Genomic DNA, 20,483 nt, shown 5'->3' with positions numbered 1-20,483 from the left:
GTATAACTCAGTGGTTCTTAGTATATATAGAGACCGTAGCTAAATCATACCACTTAAAAAGTTTAATATCTTAATTTTATAGAAGTCATTAGCTTCTTATTCAAAACAATAAAGAAGCCTATCACAATAGGCCAGCAGTCTAACTGTGCTTTTTGTCCTATGACTCTAATCTTATTTCCTAGTGCCATATTTTTAACAGAACATTACTTTCAAATTTCACAAGCAAAATCTAACTCGCTGCAGTACTGGGCACCAAAAACTTGGTGCCAAGGCTTGAATTTAAACCACATGACAAGCATAAAACTAGAAAAATGAAAAACCATGTTATCTCTATTAAATCAATTTTTGGTTTAACTGCTTTTTTATGGGGGGGTGGTAACTCGTCATACAGACATAACCTTTAATTAGTCATGCTGTTCTCAGGAAAAAAAAAGAAATCACACCTGATATGGAAGAAATGACTCGTTGATTTTTATGACATTCAGAAACAACTTCTTGAGAAGCAGCTTCTTGATATCAATGAGGAGATTTGTGACAAAAAAAGAAAACAGAAAAGGGACTTTACAACCACAGAAAAAATTAATTATACAAGCATAGATTTGTTTATCTATTGTGCACAAAAAGTCATAGAAAACTAGACAGCTTAAGAATTTAATTTCTTAATTAATAATTTTAATTTTATTACTATTTATATTCTGGGCCTGATCACCTGGATGAATAACAAACTTCCAGCAAATAGCTGCTGACTTTAGAAGACAACAGAGCAGCAAAGTACTTCTAGGCTTTCTCAGAGATCCATTCAAGAATGTTTCTCAAATGCACACTGAACATTTGTATCAAAAAACATCTTATTAAAAAAACAACCTTATATACACTCAACCTCATTCAGAAAGAAATAAAAACGAAAATAACAGATGCTTTTTATTTTAATCAACTGGATTGGTAAAGGGTAAAAGAGTTATTAGCTAAATCATAGTGATGACCAAAAGAGAGAAAAAAGGTTCTATGCAAGAAGTTACTCACGGAAGCATCATTTGTAGGAGAAAAATACTGGAGGCCACCTAATACATTCATTCATTACATTAATGAAGAAGCTTATCAGGCAACATTCCAAACATGAGTTCCTCCAACATTTATTCCCTCTATTTCTGGTCACAGTTACATATATTCTTCCCACACCAAACCCAGCCTAGTCCTCTTCTTCAAACTCAACTTCAGGAGCCACAAGTTCGGGCCTCTCAATCTTAGGCATGAAATTCTAGTAAAGTCAATTATGGCATAGAGAACCCAAACTAAAAATACTATTTCTACTGATTTATGATGTAGCCCATGGCATTTTTAAACAAGTATCTATTATATTTTAACAAAGCTATCATAAATTCAGTTTAAAATTTGTAAAGTATATACCAGGGTTAGGAACAAAAACCTGGGATGAGAAACTAATATCACATAATTTTAAATTCCCCTTAAATTATTATTTTGAAAAAAAAAGTAGGCATATATTAAAGGTTAAAAATATATGAATTTTAAAAATTAAAGTAAAATAGCATTTTACCTGGGTCTGTATTTGTACTTGCATCCTGACATTCTTTAGCTTTCTTTTTTACGGAGGCCATGAAATGCAATCCAGCAGAAGTATTAATGTCATCTTGGAGCTTTTCTTAAATATAACAACAGAACATTGGATACAAGCATTGAGAAGCCAATATATCACCAGGAGCCAAGAAACAGAGTACCTCCTTCAAGGGAGGTGAGGTAAGCAGTGTCAAGATGTTATCAAAGTGCACTTTCTGAGTGAAGTGGTATCTAAGTTGACCCTCACAGACAGTTCAACGGAATCAAAATCAAAATTGTCGAAGACTCTGTATGCCCAGGCTAGACACCTATCATTCTGGCTGATGAAGATCCAGTAGAAGTTGTTAGGCAGGGAAATGATATGGTGAGACTGCTGCTGCTGCTGCGGACACGCTTCAGTCGGGTCTGACTCTGTGCGACTCCATAGACAGCAGCCCACCAGGCTCCCCCGTCCCTGGGATTCTCCAGCAAGAATACTGGAGTGGACTGCCATTTCCTTCTAGACTAGTGCTCTAGAAAAACCACCCCAGCCAGTGTGTGAAAAATAATTTGAGTGGATAAAATTAAAGAAAGGCAATCTTTCTTTATTGAGGCTGCTGCAGCAGTTCAAATACACATCCAATAATGGTGAGGAATAACAGGGAGACGATAAATTTAAGAATTATAAAGAAAGTAAAAAAATAAGGGAAAAAGTAAGAAAGAAAGAACTAGCTACTGACTGGATGAGATGGGGAGGGGAAAGCAGAATTCAGAACAGCGTGTGTTCTGGGGTTTAGTTGGCAGTGACACAAATGGAGACAGAGATCACAGGAGGACAAACCAGCTGGTGGGGGAGGGATAATGAATTCAGACTAGAGGTAATTTCTATCCTGGAGGAAAAGATCGACAGGAAGTAGAATCAAAGTCCGAACACTATTATGGAAGTCTCGGTTTAGAAGAGGATTTTCCTGGGACATCACCCAGGGAGTCTAAATAGAATGAAAGAGTATCAATGATGGCATATGGCAGTATAATGAAAAATATGTATATTCGGTCTTTGTCCTTGATTCCACACACGGAATTCCTTAAGCCCTTGGAAGTGCCAGAGCGGGAGGAGCATGTTTTGTTATTCATGATGAGCCCCTTTTGATTGTATCTGCCTTTGGGCTAATGAGGTGACCCTGCAGGCCCCTAGACAGTTTCAGGAAGGGTGCTGCTCACCACAGAAACGACCTATCAGCCCTGCCCCACACCCACCTCCAGGGAAGGGAGAGCAACTGGAATCTGATCTTTCCATGTAGTGAGAGTTAGGAAAAAACCTGAGACAACAAGGCTGAGGGGACTTCTAGGTTGATGAGTAAGTGGATGTGTAAGAAGGGTGGTGTACCAGAAAAGGAGTGGGACCTCTGTGTCCTCAAACCCCCATACCTTGCCCTAAGCATCTCTCCCATTTGGCTTTTCCCAAGTTGTAGCCTTTAAAATGAAACTGTAATCACAGCTAAAGCGCTTTTCCAAGTTCTGGAGTTGTTCTAGAGAATTAGTAAACCTGTGGTGGGTGGGGGGGTGGCACGGCCATGGGAATTCCTGAATTTACATTTGATCAGACAAAACTGTAGGTTTTGGGGGAACCTTGTTTGCAGCTGACATCTAAAGAAAATAGGGAGTCTTTGGGGACTGATCCCCTGACCTGTGGGGTCTATGCGACTCTTGGTTGCCAGTAGTCTCAGAATGGAATCAAATTATAGAACTTACAGCTGGTGTCAGAGAATTCTTGCTATGTGGCATAACATACTACATATTCACTGGAGTACTACAGTGAAAGTGAAAGCTGCTCAGTCTTTGCGACCCTATGGACTTAGTCCATAGAATTCTCCAGGCAGAATACTGTAGTGGGTAGCCTTTCCCTTCTCCAGGGTATCCTCCCAACCCAGGGATCCAACCCAGGTCTCCCACATTGCAGGCAGATTCTTTATCAGTTGAGCCACAGAGGAAGCCCAAGAATACTGGAGTGGGTAGCCTATCCCTTCTCCAGCAGATCTTCCTGACAGGAATCAAACCGTGGTTTCCTGCATCGCAGGAGGATTCTTCACCAACTGAGCTATGAGGGAAGCACTACAGTTTAGTTCAGTTCGACTCTTTGCGATCCCGTGAATCGCAGCAGCCAGGCCTCCCTGTCCATCACCAAATCCCGGAGTTCACTCAAACTCACGTCCATCGAGTCGGTGATGCCATCCAGCCATCTCATCCTCTGTCGTCCCCTTTTCCTCCTGCCTCCTCCCAGCATCAGAGTCTTTTCCAATGAGTCAACTCTTCGCATGAGGCGGCCAAAGTACTGGAGTTTCAGCTTTAGCATCATTCCTTCCAAAGAAATCCCAGGGCTGATCTCCTTCAGAATGGACTGGTTGGATCTCCTTGCAGTCCAAGGGACTCTCAAGAGTCTTCTCCAACACCACAGTTCAAAAGCATCAATTCTTCAGCACTCAGCTTTCTTTACAGTCCAACTCTCACATCCATACATGACCACAGGAAAAACCATAGCCTTGACTAGACAGACCTTTGTTGGCAAAGTAATGTCTCTGCTTTTCAATATGCTATCTAGGTTGGTCATAACTTTTCTTCCAAAGAGTAAGCGTCTTTTAATTTCATGGCTGCAGTCACCATCTGCAGTGATTTTGGAGCCCCCCAAAATAAAGTCTGCCACTGTTTCCACTGTTTCCCCATCTATTTCCCATGAAGTGATGGGACCAGATGCCATGATCTTCATTTTCTGAATGTTGAGCTTTAAGCCAACTTTTTCACTCTCCTCTTTCACTTTCATCGAGAGGCTTTTCAGTTCCTCTTCACTTTCTGCCATAAGGGTGGTGTCATCTGCATATCTGAGGTTATTGATATTTCTCTTGGCAATCTTGATTCCAGCTTGTGCTTCTTCCAGCCCAGCGTTTCTCATGATGTACTCTGCATATAAGTTAAATAAGCACGGTGACAATATACAGCCTTGACATACTCCTTTTCCTATTTGGAACCAGTCTGTTGTTCCATGTCCAGTTCTAACTGTTGCTTCCTGACCTGCATATAGGTTTCTCAAGAGGCAGGTTAGGTGGTCTGGTATTCCCATCTCTTTCAGAATTTTCCACAGTTTACTGTGATCCACACAGTCAAAGGCTTTGGCATAGTCAATAAAGTAGAAATAGATGTTCTTCTGGAACTCTCTTGCTTTTTCGATGATCCACCGGATGTTGGCTATTTGATCTCTGGTTCCTCTGCCTTTTCTAAATCCAGCTTGAACATCTGGAAGTTCACGGTTCATGTATTGCTGAAGCCTGGCTTGGAGAATTTTGAGCATTACTTTACTAGCGTGTGAGATGAGTGCAATTGTGTGATAGTTTGAGCATTCTTTGGCATTGCCTTTCTTTGAGATTGGAATGAAAACTGACCTTTTCCAGTCCTGTGGCCACTGCTGAGTTTTCCAAATCTGCTGGCATATTGAATGCAGCACTTTCACAGCATCATCTTTCAGGATTTGAAACAGCTCAACTGGAATTTCATCACCTCTACTAGCTTTGTTCGTAGTGATGCTTTCTAAGGCCCACTTGACTTCACATTCCAGGATGTCTGGCTCTAGGTGAGTGATCATACCATCATGATTATCTTGGTCATGAAGATCTTTTTTTGTACATTTCTTCTGTGTATTCTTGCCACCTCTTCTTAATATCTTCTGCTTCTGTTAGGTCCATACTGTTTCTGTCCTTTATCGAGCCCATGTTTGCATGAAGCTGTGGAAGAATATCTAGTGATATGGGAAGATATATACCTTAATGCTGTTTTTGTTTGGTCACTAAGTCATGTCTGACTCTTGTGACCCCATGTACTACAGCCCATCAGGCTCCTCTGTCCATAGGATTTCCCAGGCAAGAATACTGGAGTGGACAGCCATTCCCATCTCCAGGGGATCTTCGTGACCCAGGGATCATATTTGTGTCACCTGCATTTGCAGGCGGATTCTTTACCACTGAGCCACCAGGGACGCCCAAATACCTTAATACTAGTATGTAAAAACAAGTAAGTTATAAACAACCAGAGGAGGTATTATTTATATATATAAAGATATATAGGGCTTCCCTGGTGGCTCAGTGATAAAGAATCTATCTGCAATGCAGGAAACCTGGATTCGATCCCTGGATCAGGAAGATCCCCTTGAGGAGGAAATTGCAATGCACTCCAGTATTCTTGCTTGGGAAATCCCATGGACAGGGGAGCCTGGTGGGCTAGGTCCATGGAGTCGCAAAAAAGTCAGACACGACTTAAGACACTAACACTGTCTTTTATATGGATAGATATAGATATATATTTATAGATACATGTGAGTACAGATATTTCGAAAATAAACCCCAAAGAATACTATTTGCATTTTCTAAATTTTCTCTGGTTAATACATAGTATTACCTTTGTAAAGATAAAGAATGTTATTAAGAATGAAAGAGAACAGGGTTTTAAGACAAGAGAATGGGCAGCAAGAACACCAGACGGATTGGGAAGCTGAGAGATGCAAGCCATGCAGGTAAGGAGATGACGGCTCAGCACACAGAGGCCTGATGCTGGGCTGAGGCACCGAGGAATGGAGGGAGCACCAGATCAAGGGTCAAGTGAAGGAATGGGCTAACAGACATGAGGTGACTTCCAAGGTAAAAATCTTGACCAATCAAATGAATGGTCATATCATTAATAGGAAAATGCCAGTTTAAAATCTGACTTTTTTGCTTTTTGCGTGGCTTGCAGGATCTCAGTTCGCAGTCAGGGACTGAAGTTGGCCATGGCAATGAAAGTTCAGAATCCTAACCATGAGGTCACCAGGTAATTCTTGTGGACACGCTAAATTTAAGGAGAAAGTAGCAAAGAAAGATGACACAGGGTAGGTGTGTATCTGAGTGTCACCAAAATAATTTAAAAGCTGAAGTTGTGACAGTGAATAAGCCTAGAGGCACAAGAGCATTTGTGTGTACATGTGTGAAAAACACTGGGGAGAAAGCCTTGGGGGAACACATACATTCAAAGGTAAGAAATGAATCGATCAATTCAAGAAGGAAAAGAATTTACAATGTATAAACAAGTCCTCTTCTGTGAACTAATTCCTTTAATGTATATGTATTTTCTATGATTAGTTTGACTCCAGGCATTTTCTCCCATAGTTTCCTTTTGGGCCTCATATATCAGTATCTTATTTGAGATTCTAACTAATTACATTGTTCTACTATAGGGGCTGATAAACTCTTTCTGTAAAGGTCCAGATAACAAATCTTTAGGCTTTGTGAACCATATAGTCCCTTTTGCAACAAATGAACCCTGCTGCAATGTGAAAGCTGTCATAGACAATATCTAAATAAATGGGCATCAATTAAACTTGATTTACAAAAACAAGTGTGGGTAACCCACAGTATTTTTGCCTAGAGAATTCCATGGACAGAGGAGCCTGGCGAGCTACAGTTCATGGGTTCTCAAAGAGTTGGACACGACTGAGCGAGTAACACACACACACACACAACGGAAACTAACACAACATTGTAAATCAACTGTAGTCCCACATAAAATAAAAGTTAAAAAAAAACAAAACAGGTGTGGTCCAGGTCTGGCCTTTGGGTCACAGTCTATCAACCACTGCGGTAATGGATAACACAGCAAAACACACACACACACACACACACACACACACACCATCCTGTCAAAGACAACATGAAAATCACTTGGTCTCATAAACACATTTTTAGAAAGCTGATTTGAACTCTGAATGGAGACATAACATTAGTCATGCATATACATACCAAAAGGAATGTCAAAGTCTTCCAAAGGCCGGGAACCATCATGTTCTTGTTGCTCCTAAATGAACCCCAAATGATCAATTTATGACTAACTCAAAGACATATATTATTTTGAAAAAAATATTCAATAGCTATGAGGAATGTTGATTTGGGCGGGGGTGTTTAGTTTCAAATCTTATAACTCTAGAAATACTTATTCTATCAAAGTAATTCCACAGGTGTTCACAAAATTCACAGATCAAGCAACAAAAAAGAGCATTACCAATTTAATGCAGTTACTAAATTACAATATGCAATTTTCTCCTGCAGACTAGCTTTAACTCTCAAATAGTATCAAAACTATTCAAGGACTCAACACTTTACTAAGTGCACCAGACACGTTCTTGAGGACTCACTGAAAAAGGGTGCTAAGATTCAAGTAAACAAAACTATTTCTGTTGTATTTAATCTCTTGTTGCATATATAGGTAAACAGTCACCAAATTTAGAAGGAATGTTTGCAAAGATCTGACATAAAATAGAGGCTGTATAAAAAAACCTATGTTGGGGAAACCTTGGAGGCATCTCAAAGAGGTGGGTGGGTGAAGCTATCACAGGATAAACCCACAATATGCATTAAGATGTCCCAGAAAAAAGTCAGAGTGATTTAAAATACAAAGTCACATAAGCAGATGCTCTAAATTACAGTTTTTGATTCGCCAACAAGTTTCTTTTCATATTCATAACTTTGTGTCTATCCTGTATGGAGGGATACACTCAGGACTTTTGTATTTAATGATGTTAACACATTATTGACCAGGGGATTCTTGCAGAAACCAACGCCTGTGGCCAGCGACTTGTTATGTAAGTAAATATTCAAACGTCTCTGGTCAATAATGTTTGGGTAACATAAAAGTGTTAATACACCTCTGGTCAATATGTTGTTAAGATCCTCCCATTCACAATCAGACGACTAAATAAACCACAGACATTCTGAACTCTGTGTACACACAGACCAGGGAAGAATGCATTGTAGTTTTTCTGTACCTTGGGTTTCACAACTACTTCTGAATCATTATCATTAATGATGATATTCTCCGGTTGGAAAGTCACACTTGGTTTTCTCCTTAGTTTCTCTGATCTTTCTTCTTGTAGTTCTTTTTCAGCTCGTCGTCTTTGTCTGTTAAAAATCACAGTGTAAAGCCTATTTTTACTATTTTAGGAACATCAGTTTTTCATCTGTATCATGCTATATAGGAAGACAGTTATGAAAATTATGTCAATAGATTATTTTCAGTGGCATTTAATTAAATTAGCAAGATATTCTGCTAGAATAAATACAAGCAAAAGTCAGGGACACAAGAAAGTTATTTCTAGTTCCTCTACTACTGAACTGACTTATTTGTTAGTCATGGGAAACTCAGGTTAGAGTTACACATTTCAGGTAATTTTCAAATCCTCTTTTTTGCAGATTTGAAGCTGGCCCTGGAAACCCTATTAGATACCACCATTGACCTATTTAAAGAAGTCAGGCAAACTCAGGCTCCAAGGAGGGAACCCCAGGGAGGAGAAACGAAGGCCCAAAAAGCTACAGGGAAAACTTACTTTGAAGAGGGTTTACTTAGAAAATATGGAAGGAAAGAACCATCTGGAAAGAGAGCACTGGTAGTAGATTTTAGGGCCTGATAAACATGAAATTTTAAAAATTTCTATACTAAGTAAAAATCCACCATGAATACATGTCTTGAACATCCATTATGAATGAAACACTATATATGCTCTTCATGAAAAGTCACGGCCTTGCTTTTCACATGCACATTTCTTAGTGCCCTCAAACAATTCACACCACTGTGCTCTGTATAAGTCTGTATGGTAAGATGAATAACAATAAACGTTATGTCAGTGTATTGAATAGTATATAGAATATTTCATGATACCAAATATTTGCTGCAAAAGATGACTGCCCATCCTATTAAAGAAAAAGGTAAAAGAAACCTCCAGCCTACTGAATGCCAGGAAAGAATTCCTTCAGTTCAGTTCAGTCGCTCAGTCATGTCCGACTCTTTGCAACCCCATGAATTACAGCACGCCAGGTCTCCCTGTCCATCACCAACTCCCGGAGTTCACTCAGACTCACATCCATCGAGTCAGTGATGCCATCCAGTCATCTCATCCTCTGTCGTCCCCTTCTCCTCCTGCCCCCAATCCCTCCCAGCTAGCATGTAAAAAATACTAGTATTTGTCTCTCACATTATAGGAATTTTTCTCATCACAAGATGTATTCAAATGCATGATACTTGACAAGGAAACTGAATATGCAATTGTGCATAGGCTGAGAGGTTGAACCAGATAATTTCCATCTATTTAACTGTATTGTTGTCACTAATAATAAACTTGTCGGTATGTTTGCAGGTATATGCTCAAATAAAATTTCACTTAAAACTTGCCTTTTTCTACTGTCCTTCCCTTGTCTCAATTCAGATGATTCTATTTTGACCTTCAGAAGCTGGAGATGTCCAGGATCACCTTGTTCAAAGAAATTATGTGTCAAGTTCTGTTGCCTTTGTTTAAATGCAATGAGGTTTTCACGTGGAATAAGTTGTGGTTTTTGGTACTATAGAAGAGAAACAAAAGGACAGTAATTTAAAATTACAAACATGTCAATTAGACAACATGTTAATAAAAACTGAGAGAAAAGTTTGTTTAAACTAAGATGTACAAGTGACAGAACATGTCAGAGTTAACAAGTACGAGAAGTGTCCAGATCTTAACGTATAAATGATTTTAGAAATCATTTCTGAAACTTTCTACTGAATCAGAAATCTTTCTAGAAGTCCTCATTTTCTTAATTTCTTTTTCATATTAAGAATCTTCTTCCAATTACAAATTAAGTTAAATAATGCCTAGCTTGGGTTTAAAATTCTTTGGAACTGGGATGATGCACAGGGGTGGAGATTATGGATGGAACAAATAAGCGATACGTTGGTAACAACTGTTGCTGGGTGATGGTATAACTTGGGGGTTTATTATACTATTCTAATTTTTAAAAAAAGTCTTTAAAACCTTCCAAAAACATATACTTCTCTACTCCTTCAATTCTTTCCTTTTGTTCATAATATGTTCAGAAGAAAAGGAGGCATGATAACTATTTTTTCTAAGGAATGACCACTTCTTTTCCCACTGCCATTTTAGAATCTTAGAAGGGTACCAGAGAATGAATCACTCAACTATACTGACTTAACAGAAGTAGAATCCGAACAGTCTGAATCTCATTAATCAAAGGTTACAACTTTAAACAGGACTTGGTGGGTTTATAAAGATTTAATCTTTGTGTTTTTTAAGTATTTAAAAAAAGAAACATTTTTTTAATAAGTAAAACTACTTACAGATCTGGGTCTATTTAACAATTTTAACCTGTAATAGATTTGAAGGAAATCATATTACAATTGCTAGGAACCTCAAACAATGCTCTCTCTCACTCTAGACAGAAACACACTCATACATACACTCCCCTACATGTATAAATAAGAATACTGGTCATATTATTTTACTTATTTCTTCTCTGAGCAGGATCTCAGACTTATCTATGAAAGAGTCTAGAAAACTCTGGTACTGATGTACAAGAAAGACCTAAAACCTCTGTGCGTGCTTAATTGCTTCACCAGTGTCCAACTCTGCGATCTCATGGACTGTAGCCCACCAGGCTCCTCTGTCCGTGGAATTCTCTAGGCAAGAATACTGGAGTGGGTTGCCATTTCCTTCTCCAGGGGATCTTCCCGACCCAGGGATCAAACCCATGTGTCTTATGTCTCCTGCATTGGCAGGCAGGTTCTTTACCACTAGTGCTACCTGGGAAGCCCTAAAACCTTTAAGATATCCAATTATTATTTTAAATCAAATCTGTATACTATTTCCAATAACAAAAGCATTATTTTTTGAAAAATAAATGTGTTAGAACTTTTCACTGAGTATACATTTGTGCTATGAAAAATGCAGGAATGTGCTTTTGCAACACTCTGCAAAAATCATTACCATATTTTCTGGGCCTAGACATGAATGAAGTAGTGATAATCTTGGGCATTTTCTTTCTTCTGCCATGGTTCTAATAGGTATTGGTGGAATTGTAACGGATACTCTTGAGGCAGAAGAAAACATGTAAGGAGGTTTAAGTTGCAGGTGCAATAAAGGAAGTCCAGAGGAATTCTGAGAAGATATCTCAAAAGGTCCTGGTTTAACATCAAAAATTTTTTCTGGTTTCATAAATGTTGTAGAGTCCTGTTGAGGTGTCAGGTTTTCTTGTCCAACACACTGATCCAAGTTCATGTGCTTTGGGATTTCTTTAAGTATTGTTTCTGCCCATTTTTTCGGCTCAACTGCTTTTTTCATGGCCTCAGTATTATACTGGCTCAGATTCAAATGGGACACTGAAGTAGTGGCCATTGCTGTCTTTGGCAAAGGAGGCTGTAAGAAATCAGATAATCCCCAAGCCTCTCTAGGCTGTGGCAGAGGACTGAAGGGAACTTGAGGAACTCTTTCTGTGTGGAAGGAAATGGGCTTAAATTCAGGCTTGGGCTGAAATTGAAGCAAAGGGAAACCATCACTAGGTCTGGAAGTATTTGCAGTGGGGATAAGTCTAGGTGTCTTTGGAATGGCAGAAGATGTGGACAAAAGGTGGAGGTGAGTGTTTCCAGCAGGGACTGGAGACAAAGAAGTGGTTGGTAAGCTGTGAGATGCTGGAGTTAGTCCTCTGTTCTGGGGCTGACCTTCTGATTGACAAAAAGGAACACTCCCGTGTGGAACATTCTGGAAGAGAAAGGAAAAACTATGATGTAACTTTAAAATATATTACAAACTCCTTATTTTGTAAATACTGTTCAATATGTTTTAGAGTGGGCAGAATATAATAACTACTAAATAACTCATTTATTCAAATAACTAACCACTGAAACTATGAGGAAAACTTCAGTGGTATTTTAAAATGCATTACCTCGAAGTTTCCATTACTGTTTTCATTGGATTGCACAATTTCTTTATGGCAGTGTGGGATGTTCTTGCCAGGCTCTCTGGCACACTCTCCCATGGGTTGTGGTTTAATGAAAAATCTCTCCTTCAGATTTCTACTGGTGTCTCCAACATCATTACTCCCTCTCGTGGGGTTTGATCCTTGGCTTCCCACCAAATGCACAGACTGGGACTGTTGTAGAAGTTGATGCATATCTGGGAGGTTAGCAAAGGATGATCCTACTATTTGCATTAGGCTCATGAAGTTAATCTGTTGCAGCTAGAATAAAATAAAAATTATAGAAACATCTTAAACTCTAATGAAAAGACCCAAAGAAGCAACAATTATCTGAGTATTCCAAAATAGTCATACTTCCATCTTAGTATCTGTCACAACCATAAGTGCTGAGTATGAAGCATAGCTGGGAGAGATCTAAAAAAAAAGGAAAAGAAGAATAGCTTCCTGTCTTCAAGGAGTCAGCTAGGACTATGAACTCATAATGCGACTTGAGACCATCTGTGAAGCAGTTTACATAAATATCCCAGGGATCATAAAGGAGTGAGCTGATGGAGCAGGTGAGGACAACTAGACTGCCTAAATTTTTTTAATTTTTATTTATTTTGTGGGTGAGGATAATTAAAGAAGAATTCCTAAATGGGTGTGTGAACAGGTTTTCACGAATGAAAAAAGTAGAGATCAGGAAACAGGTGCAGAGTAAGGAATTCCTGTGAAAGGGCTATTCGAGTGAAAGGCAAAGGTATGCATAATGCTTGACAAACCTCGCACAATGGAATCACTTGAGGAGCAGTTAAAAAAGCCCCATGGCCAGGTCTCACCCCATGCCAATAAAATCAGAGCATCCGGGGGATGTGAGCCAGGATGAGTAGTTTTTAGGATGATGAGGTGACTTCAATGTGCAGAAAAGCTTTCGGATCACTAGTACACACACTGGCTTGGATGGAGCAGGAAATTTACAGCTAATGAGAAGAGAGGCTAGCATAGTGGTTCCCCAGCTGCAGCATGCATCAGCGTCATCTGAGGACTTGCACTCTTTGATGAGCACCATCCCCAGAGTTTGATTCCAATCGGTCTGGGATGGGGGCCTGACAACCTGTGTGTCAAATATCTAAGTGATGCTGATGCTAAGGGTTCAGAGCCCACACTCTGAGAACCACTGGACTTGGGAGAGTATGGTGGGAAAAGAGGGAAGAGAAAAGCTGTACTTTATAAAACAAGCCAAGAAGGAAACCCTACAGGCCTTTTTTTTTTTTTTTAATTTAGGTTCCCCAGACTTATAGACATGGGGCAGTTGGGGGAGGAAAGAGAGGGTGGGATGAATGGAGAGAGTAACACGGAAATATATACATTACCATAAGTAAACTAGATAGCCAATGGGAATTTGCTGTATGACCAGGGAACTCAAACCCAGGCTCTGTAACAACCTAGGGGCGTGGAATGGGGTGGGAGGTTCAAGAGGGAGGAGACATAGGTACATCCATGGCTGATTCATGTTGATGTATGACAGAAACCAATACAATATTGTAAAGCAATTACCCTTCAATTAAAAACAAATTTAATAAAAAAATGGAGGTTCCCTTCAATTATAAAAGAAATACATGCTTATTATAAAAAAAGCATAAGAAAGAAAATAAAAAATGACACATAATCCTAGTCCCAAAGATAACTAGTATTAATATTTTTAGCATGTCTCCTTTTACTCTTTGTATTTTAACACACGATTGATATCATAGAGTATATAAATCCGTACCTGAAATTCATTGAAGATTTTTAGAACAGAAAAGTAACAGTATTAGAACAGTATCTGGAGAAGATCTCAGAAATGCATATTTAAGACAATAGAAGTATGAAGTTCTAAGAATCTAAGGTTGGTGACAGTTACAGAAATAGCAAATATGGAGAAGGAAATGGCAACCCACTCCAGTATTCTTCCTTGGAAAAATGCACGGACAGAGAAGCCTGGCGGGCTGCAGTCTATGGGGTTACATGACTGAGCACTCACACATGAGGAGGATGGAGGGAGGCGGGTTGGTAGCAATAAACTGGTAAAACCAAAAGAAAAAGAAAAAGAAATAGACATACGACGTAGGCCAAAGAATGAAGAAAACACTGAACATGCACAGTGAAAGAGGGAAAGATGATTCTCTAAGACAGTGACTCTTAATCTTTTGTGTGTATCAGAATTACCTCGAGAATTTGTTAAATATACAGGGCAGTGACCAGCAAAGACTCTAGGTAATCCAGAAAACAAGTTTGACAAATGCCTCTAAAACTTTAAGCAGGGGACTTGCTGGCAGTCCAGTGGTTGGGGCTCTGTGCTTCCACTGCAGGGGGCATGGGTTCAAGCTCTGGTCAGGGATCTAAGATTCCACATGCAGTTTGGGCAATAAATAAAAAATAGTATGTGAAAATCAGAAACAAAAAATTAAACTTTAACCTGGTAAAATAGGTGATGCTACTAAAAAGAAAAGGGAAATAAGAGACTCAGAAGAATAAGAATAAAATCAGTTTCAAGAAGTTCCATGGGATGGTGGAGCATGCTGAAAACGTCTGTTATTGGGGCCCATAAATTCAAAGAGAAAATTAGCGCCCAGAATTGCCAGTACAGAAATGATACACTGCATCACACAGAAAGGTATGAAAGTGAATGTAGAATACATGAAGAAAAGAAAAGACGTGAGGGGAATTAATGTATAAGGAATACAACAGAAAAGGGAAAGGGAAATAATTTTAAAATTGTTGGGAGAGAGAGAAAAGGATACCAGATGAGAAAAAGATGACGGAAGGCAAAGTGAACAACACTTTAAATGCAGGTGACAATTTCAAGCCAAATATGACGTGACAGGCTGTGTCAGAAAATAAGCTTCAGATAACTTTGAGCAGGGGTTGGCTGGTCTGCTCAGCCACCTCACTTTTGTCAGCAGCTCTGGATTCCCAAGAGCTCAGAAAAAAGAAGTCATCAGGAAAAGTAGGGAACACAGTGGAGACTCTAGGCCCTAGAATTAGGACTTCTGAATAACAAAGGAAAAGCGCCCAAAGCAGGGAAACCCTGTGATTTAATTTTAACTCGTCAGATTCCGGAAGTTTGTTCGTATTTTAAAACCTAATGTATATACCATGTGTGACTTGCTTGGTTAAACGGAGATGTGCTTACCTGAACTAATTTAAACATTTCATCTTGGAGCATCTGCCTAACAGAATCGGAAGACTGTGATAACTGAGCCCTGGGTTCATTTCTCTGGGTTGGCTGAGCTGTTGGTCCAGGTGTTTGTGAAGCCACTGTGACTCCATTTGATGCCAAAGGTGGAGCTAAGGAAGATTTATCTTTACATGCAGAGACTGGAGTACTATGTGGAAGCATATAAATAAAAAGCACACGTTAATCAAGAAAAAAAACCACATTAGGTGTTTATGAGCTGAGTATTTTGATCCTACTTGTTTTATTCTACTTTAAAAGCTTTCTGGAAGTTTTCAGGAAATTTAAACCCTAAAGCCTATCTCACTGTATCCCTCAGCCCCCAGATACATTTGTCATCAGCAGAGCTGTTCATCCGAATGCTGTAACTAAGGGACATGTGATGTCTAGCCAGCCACGGCCCCGCCCTGTGGTGGTACAATGCCCAGGACAGCTCACACATTTATTTTACTTGCCGGGTCCCTGTAGGCACCTGAGTTTGAGACCTGTGCAATCGTTCTGATTAGCTGGACAGACGATGTCATTTGACTTAGGAATATATCTCTTGGATTAAATTTAAAGATCCAAAGTGGATTTAAAGAAAACTGTGGAAAGTATGGGTTAAGAAATACGTTTAATTCTGGGCTTCCCTGGTGGCTCAGTGGTAAAGAATCCACTTGCCAATGCAGGAGACACAGGTTCGAACCCTGACCCAGGAAGAGCCCACATGCCATGGAGCAACTGTGCCCGTGTGCCACATCCATCGAGCCTGTGCTCGAGAGCCTGGGAAACACAACTTTCAAGCGCACGTGCCCTAGAGCCTGTGAAGTCAGCGCAATGCGAAGCCTGAGCGTCACAACCAAAGACTAGCCCCCACTTGCTGCACCTAGAGGAAAGTTCGCACAGCAACGAAGAACCAGCACAGCCAAAAATAGATAAATGTATTTCTAAAAATATGTTTAATTCTAACATGGGTAGGGCAAACTCCTGCTGTTCTTCAATAAATGTGAACCAATAGTATTGTGAATATTTCATTTCCAAACAAATCAGAGAGTTCACAGTAATAACTACATCCTAACAAAAAATGCTTATTTAGAAATAAAAATGAAAAGTCAAAGTAAGTTTTTGTTTTAATAAAATGATTATTTGAGGATGATTCCTTAAAACACAAGAGGTATTCAATGTTTTATAAGTAAATCAATGTAGGGAGCAGGTAATATCATGTCCAAATGAACTGATCACTGTCTCTAAAAAGAAAATAACATATTAAACTATGTTTAGATTTATTTGGATTTACACTCATTCCCTTCCAGCAATAATATGAGCCTTTTTATTAAGCATGTGCTCGATAACAGAATTCTATTTGGGAGATCCATGAAGAACAGACATTACAACTTACTTGCCTGTTTTAACACAACTTTATTGGCCATTGCTTTTTAATAAATAGCAAGGAGATAAACTTTAATTATGGAGAATTTTTCTAAAGCAAATTTATGCTGTATCATTCTCTGATTTCAACACCATTTATACACTCCAACCATTGGAAAAGAAATTCAAAAGATAGAACTGGATAACTATTCTCTGAGAGAATTAAAGGCATTTGATATTTCATGAGAAATCTGCTGAAGGCTGAACATGAGCAAGAACTACCTCTTTCAATAACATACCCATGACTTCTCTTTTTCGGAAGAGACTTGTTCTAAAATAGTTCCTGCATATCTTTAAAACACAACTGTTACAGGAAAATCTTTCAATGAGAAACGTAAAGTTGTCAGAAATGGATACCTATTTTGATCTTTCAAAGCGTAGTGTTGATTTCATTTTACTTAAGTTTTTGGTCAAGATGTTTAGTAACTGTTTCAAAATGGTACAGCAGGCAAAGTTTTTTTCTCTTTTCTATTTGTAATTATATCAGAATGGTACAGTATGCAAAAATGCTTACCTAGAAACTTCTGAATTTGTATCTACACAAAACGAATGAGGAATGATGTGTTCAAGATCTGTAGAGGCTTCGATCATACTGTAATTAAAGATTAATAATCAATTAGGAAGATACTCTTCACATTATCTAAGATACAGGTGATCTAAGGCTCAGCCATCTAAGAGTCTAAACATCCTCTAATCCTCTGTAATGCTTAGCTCATAATTACAATCTATTTACATTTGTCTCCATAGCAATAGTAAGAGATTCAAATAAAAGCAAAGAATTTGTCTGGATGGCTTTAATACATGACTTGAACATTATTAAATGTTTGACAACAGAAATAATATAATCCAAAATGAGTGGAAATGAAGTTAGCTGGGACCTCAAACTTTACCTGGGAAGAAGTAGACACTTTGCTCAGAACACTACAGAGCCCATTATCACATCTGAAACTGCAATGACTAGTTTTTTATTAATAGAAACATTTATATCACTTGTAAAGACACAGGACATTAAATATATTCTTTTATTAATTATTCACAGACGGCCTGAACAAAATTTGTACATAAGAGAAAGAGAATTTAACTGAGTTGCCTTCCTTAGTCAAAATAATCCTAAAAATTCAAAACTTCAAAAATCCCAACAATTAAGAAATCATGCCCAAACTGCAACATATGAAAATTTGTCTTCAGCTATCCTTGAAGCAATAATAAGCTAGCAAGCAGAGTATGTGTCCACTGAAGCCCTGCAGACAGTGTACAATGATCATACCACAATAGTGAAAGATCATACGCATATGTTATGACTAATATGATTCTTTACTTTTACCCAATAAAAATGAAACTAGTAGGGACAGGGAGGGCCTTAATTAGCAGGTGAATAAACTCTGGGTATTTCTAGCTATATTTTAAGACTGATAGTGATAGGAGAACAAAAGGTATTTTAGATGTTATTATTTACCTCACTCTAACAAAATTGAGAAGTATAACATTTACTAAAAATCATCATTACCACTGCTATTAAACTGAAGTTACCATTTCACCAGGAACACAGTATCACTGTAAAACACATACTGTCAATTATGAGGAAAAAGACTCCTCTTCATCACGTGCATCCCAGGTGAGCCCTGAAAGCCCCCCCGACTTGTCCCCCTTACCCCTTCTGTTCAGTCGATTCTTCCTCCATACACGTCTCCCGTGGTTCTTCCCTTGGACACTGAGCCTCTCCTGTGGAATGCTGCTAAAATTAATAGTACCCAAAAAAGAAAAGAGGGGAAACAGGTATTGTTGTCTGTGGTATCTTGGGTTTCACATTAGCCACTAGCCTGAACAAAAACAGTCTGAAAACAAGTGAGAAAGCAAACACTGAAGTGTCCTCCCGGCCCTGCTCTGACCAGATCTTCATCCTGTGATCCTCAAGCCCAGCACCTCAAGCTGCTGAGTGTATGAAACTGCAAAGACAAATGATGCCACTAGAAATCATTTACAATGTATTTATGACATATCTGTAAATTACACACACATTACTACCTAAGTACAACGGAACTTTGAACAACTCGGGTTTGCACTGCGTAGGTACACTGATGTGCAGATTCGTTTTTTCCAATAAATACATTACTACACAATCTGGGGGTTGGCTGAATCCACACCAGGCCCAGGAACCAATCCTCTGTGAACACTAAGGGACGGCTGGACGTGCGCTCTTGACTGCAGGGGGGGGTCAAAGCCCCTAAATGCCATGTTGTTTAAGGGCCAACTGTACACTGTGAAAACAACTAGAAAATGAGGGAAGAAAAAAAAAAACCACTAATCTCTCTTAAAGGAATTGTTTCAATAATTAGAAATGTCTTTGTCTTACCTGGAAATCTAGTGTATAGTGTTTTGAGAAAACAAATAATACATGAAAGTGCATATATGTGCAAAAGCTGCACACTACTGATGAACTTCTACATTTTGAATAAGGAACACTTGCAGCACTCTTGGCTAAATTAATTTACTACAGCAATTTATGAAATTAACACTTCATTGCCTGAAAGTATTAGATCTTACTAGTAACACAATTTCTGTGAAAGAAAAATGCTGCATGGCTATACTTTACGATTCACAGTATACTTTTAAGAGACAATAGCCTTGGTTGGGTATACTGAATAAAAACACTACAGTGTTACCATAGTATGATTTGAGTAACTTTATATTTACGAAGACTTCCCAGTGACTCAGTGGTAAAGAATCTGTCTGCCAACACAGGAGACACGAGTTCAATCCCTGGGTTGGGAAGATCCCCTGGAGAAGGAAATGGCAACCCATTCCAGTATTCTTGCCTGGGAAATTCCATGGATGGTTGAGCCTGGTGGGCTGCAGTCCACAGGGTCACAAAAGAGTCAGACACAACTGAGCAACTAAAAAACAACAACAATCCATATTTACACACTTACCTTTTCTAAGTGCTGTGGTAAGGTCTGCATCTGCATGTAAATGGCAATATTGGGACTTTCAACAGGTTCTTTGGCAAATATTTTGGCATCCTCTATGGGGAAACAAGAGGAAAGAAAACACAGACCTTTTGAAAGTTAATCAATTTACTTTTCAGAAGGTTCAGGAATATTACAGGAAACATGATGGCAGAAACATTTCCTATCCTCCTTACAAAAATATTTTTTAACACCTAGAGACAAACCCTCTTCACCAAGTGAGTCCAGATACACCTTGAGAGGGCTTATATCAGTGTGTATAATTCCATATAAAGCTCTGAGAGTTGCTGTTTTAAAGAAGCCTGCCAAGGAAAGGTTCACAGGATTGGTTCACAGAAATGAAGAGACTCAAAATAACACAGCAAGGCAAAAGACTCCAAACTCAGGTTACGAGTTAATATGCTTAACATTTCAAAAATATGAAATTCTCTTTAAACAATTGGATTTAGGCTATTTTATAAACATGCCAATTTAGATATAAGACTAAGTTATCTCTTAATCATTCACTCTATCAAATCAGTAAGGTCAAACAAAAAGATTAGCTAAATA

General features: G+C 38.8%; 1 protein-coding gene across 9 annotated transcripts in view; it reads right to left on the bottom strand.

Moving 5' to 3' along the window:
* CPLANE1 (ciliogenesis and planar polarity effector complex subunit 1) overlaps positions 1-20,483 on the bottom strand; it is a 107,909-nt gene that overhangs the window by 41,921 nt on the left and 45,505 nt on the right. For 6 of the 9 annotated variants that reach the window (XM_061393698.1, XM_061393696.1, XM_061393700.1 and 3 more), the window contains 11 exons: positions 19,899-19,990; positions 18,621-18,703; positions 17,483-17,560; positions 15,520-15,712; positions 12,333-12,626; positions 11,378-12,148; positions 9,793-9,959; positions 8,393-8,525; positions 7,371-7,422; positions 1,556-1,660; positions 444-509 (listed from right to left, as the gene is read on the bottom strand). In XM_061393698.1, coding sequence (XP_061249682.1) covers positions 444-509; positions 1,556-1,660; positions 7,371-7,422; positions 8,393-8,525; positions 9,793-9,959; positions 11,378-12,148; positions 12,333-12,626; positions 15,520-15,712; positions 17,483-17,560; positions 18,621-18,703; positions 19,899-19,990 — 2,034 coding nt within the window. The remainder of the gene's footprint in view (positions 1-443; positions 510-1,555; positions 1,661-7,370; positions 7,423-8,392; positions 8,526-9,792; positions 9,960-11,377; positions 12,149-12,332; positions 12,627-15,519; positions 15,713-17,482; positions 17,561-18,620; positions 18,704-19,898; positions 19,991-20,483) is intronic. The other 3 variants (XM_061393705.1, XM_061393699.1, XM_061393701.1) reach the window with 2 other exon arrangements.

Source organism: Bos javanicus, chromosome 20, assembly GCF_032452875.1.
Source record: "Bos javanicus breed banteng chromosome 20, ARS-OSU_banteng_1.0, whole genome shotgun sequence".
In the NCBI taxonomy this organism is placed as follows: domain Eukaryota; kingdom Metazoa; phylum Chordata; class Mammalia; order Artiodactyla; family Bovidae; genus Bos; species Bos javanicus.
Note: the sequence above shows the minus strand (reverse complement) of the source record. Positions and strands in the feature narration are given on the sequence as shown.